This window comes from Orycteropus afer, unplaced genomic scaffold, assembly GCF_000298275.1.
Source record: "Orycteropus afer afer isolate SDZICR_OR568_19922 unplaced genomic scaffold, OryAfe1.0 scaffold00549, whole genome shotgun sequence".
Classification (NCBI taxonomy): Eukaryota; Metazoa; Chordata; class Mammalia; order Tubulidentata; family Orycteropodidae; genus Orycteropus; species Orycteropus afer.
Genome location: NW_006922136.1, coordinates 159113 through 161410, shown reverse-complemented (window position 1 = coordinate 161410; position 2298 = coordinate 159113). Strand labels below are relative to the sequence as shown.

The 2298-nt window shown below is 37.9% G+C and overlaps 1 protein-coding gene across 1 annotated transcript in view; it reads right to left on the bottom strand.

Moving 5' to 3' along the window:
- Positions 1 to 2298, bottom strand: part of ALG13 (ALG13 UDP-N-acetylglucosaminyltransferase subunit) — an 82676-nt gene that overhangs the window by 22883 nt on the left and 57495 nt on the right. The window contains 1 exon segment of the mRNA XM_042782982.1: positions 558 to 723. Coding sequence (XP_042638916.1) covers positions 558 to 723 — 166 coding nt within the window.

Here is a 2298-nt window from a genome sequence, read left to right as displayed (position 1 = left end):
TCGCTATGAGTCGGGGCCGAATCGACAGCAAACAACAACAACAACAAATTCCATAGAAGGAAGACTGGACAATCTATTTCCATAAAGATTTACTGCCTTGGAAAACCAAAGGAGGTTGCTATAAGTCAGAATCAACTCAATGGCAGTGAGTTTGGGTTTGTATTCTTTATTATGATACAGAAAAATTATTCATTACTGAGAAATGTATTTTAAAGCCAGTATTTCAGGAATTTATTCTATAACGTGTCCAATGTCTCTTCCTTACTTCCTAGCTTAACACTAAGTTTGAGAAAATAGCACAAGTCCTATAATATTCAGTAAGGTAGCAAATTTAAAGCTACAAAATCTTTTATCAGAGTCAAATATACAAGCAAGAAATGAAACCCCTGGCTCTCAAATCTAATGGATTCCTCAAGTAGAATATACTTTTTTAAGTAGACTAAACAAATAGAGCTCTAGAAACTGAAATAATCCTACCTAATCACTAGAATAATTTTATGTGCATATTCATGGACAGGAAGAGAAGATTCCAAAGTAAGCAATCACTAATAACCTACCTGGCCTGCCGTGTGTAGGTGGAGATACAAATAGAGGCTGTGTAGCATCCTGTGAAGAAACTGAAGTGGTACTACTAGCTTGATTAGCTGCTGTACAGTTAGATAAGTCTGGAGCTGGAACATTACTGGCACTGGAAGCTGCAACTGGTGCAGAATTTACCATCACCTGTAAGTGGGAAGAAAGTTTAAAACTCTTAAGTTTGGTTTCTTGAGCAATATTAAGTTTCTTACCTGATCCTAAATTTCAGGAAATAGTACTTTGTTTTGATAACTAAAATACTGACAAGTCAACCTTTATGTAAACCCCATATAGGAAGATGATTTCTTTGAGAAGATCAGAGGTTATTTTGAGACCTTTACTTTAATGAATTTTTTTTTTGGAATAGGTAATATATAAATATTGTTCAAATGTCAACTATAAATTGTATAAAGTCAAATGTCTCCCTCCACAACTCTTGTCCTCCAGCTGCATGGATCTTTCCCTCCCCAAACTAGTAACCTGTGGATTTCCTGCATATTCTTCCAGAAAGCTGAAGTACAGATCCGATTCATTTTTATATGCACATACATTTCACTAAACAGATACACACTTTTAAAAACAAAAAAATAGAAGAGGTGATTTTCATTTTTTTTTTAAACTCTTGAGACTATAATTTGTTTTTACTATTAGGATACAGCTTATTAAGAGATCAAACTGTTTCATGGTAGCACCCAATACAGGGCTATGCACAGAGAGACAATCAATATTAAGGCTCTTCTTGAATATAATGTCCTCACCGGCAGTCTCCATTCCTTATCACCCACAGCAATATAGTTGCTATTTCCTCTGAAACTACATTCAAAGTCTCCATGGCAACAAATCCTAGAAGACTCTTATTAATGTTGCTGGACCTCCTGGCAGCAACTGACATTTGACTGGTCCTTGAAACAATTTCGTCTGGGGGCTCCAATATTATACACTTGTGCTTTTCCTCCCTCCTTGGATGTTCCTTCTCTACCCATTTTCTAAAATTTGGTGATCTACAAGCTCCACTCTAAATGCTCTTCAATCTCTTCCTCAAGAGATTGATGAGATCATCCTCTTAGGATGATCTTATTTACTCCTATGGTTTTTCAAGTCCCTTTTTTTATACCAACTCTCCATTCTACAGGAGAGCTTTAAATACAAATTTCAGTAAACAAGATAAAACTGACTGGTAATTTACATGAACTCACTCATTAAGAGGTTCAGAGTAGACTGATTATGAACAGTCTAACACCAGTACACAGAAAAGGATCCAGTTTCACAAAAAAAGATGGTGGACTAGGCAGAAAGACTACACAGACCCTTTTCAACAAAGAAAAGGGAAACCAATTAACACAGGCACAGAAGATAATCCTGGACCCCTGAGCCTGGGAGGGAAGGATACAGAAGTGGACTAAACCCCAACTAGCAGAAGAATTTGTGTGAAAATACCAAAAAAGGAGACATACCCAGCTGCGGTCTGGCAGCGATCCTGAGCGATCCTGATGGCACAGACAGCTTGGAGATTCCCAAGTGGTGGTAGGAACTAAGAATTAACCTAAAAATCCACCCTGCTAGCCAAGGACTGCACGGAGGACTGTGCACTGTGGTTGGGGAATAAACAGAGAAGGAGAAGAGAAAAGCGGGCTGAGCTGTGGACTTTTGCCAGTCCGGAGAGCACCGCCATTTTGAAGGTTTAAAAGCAGCTTGACTATTTTGGATATTTAAAGAGACAGC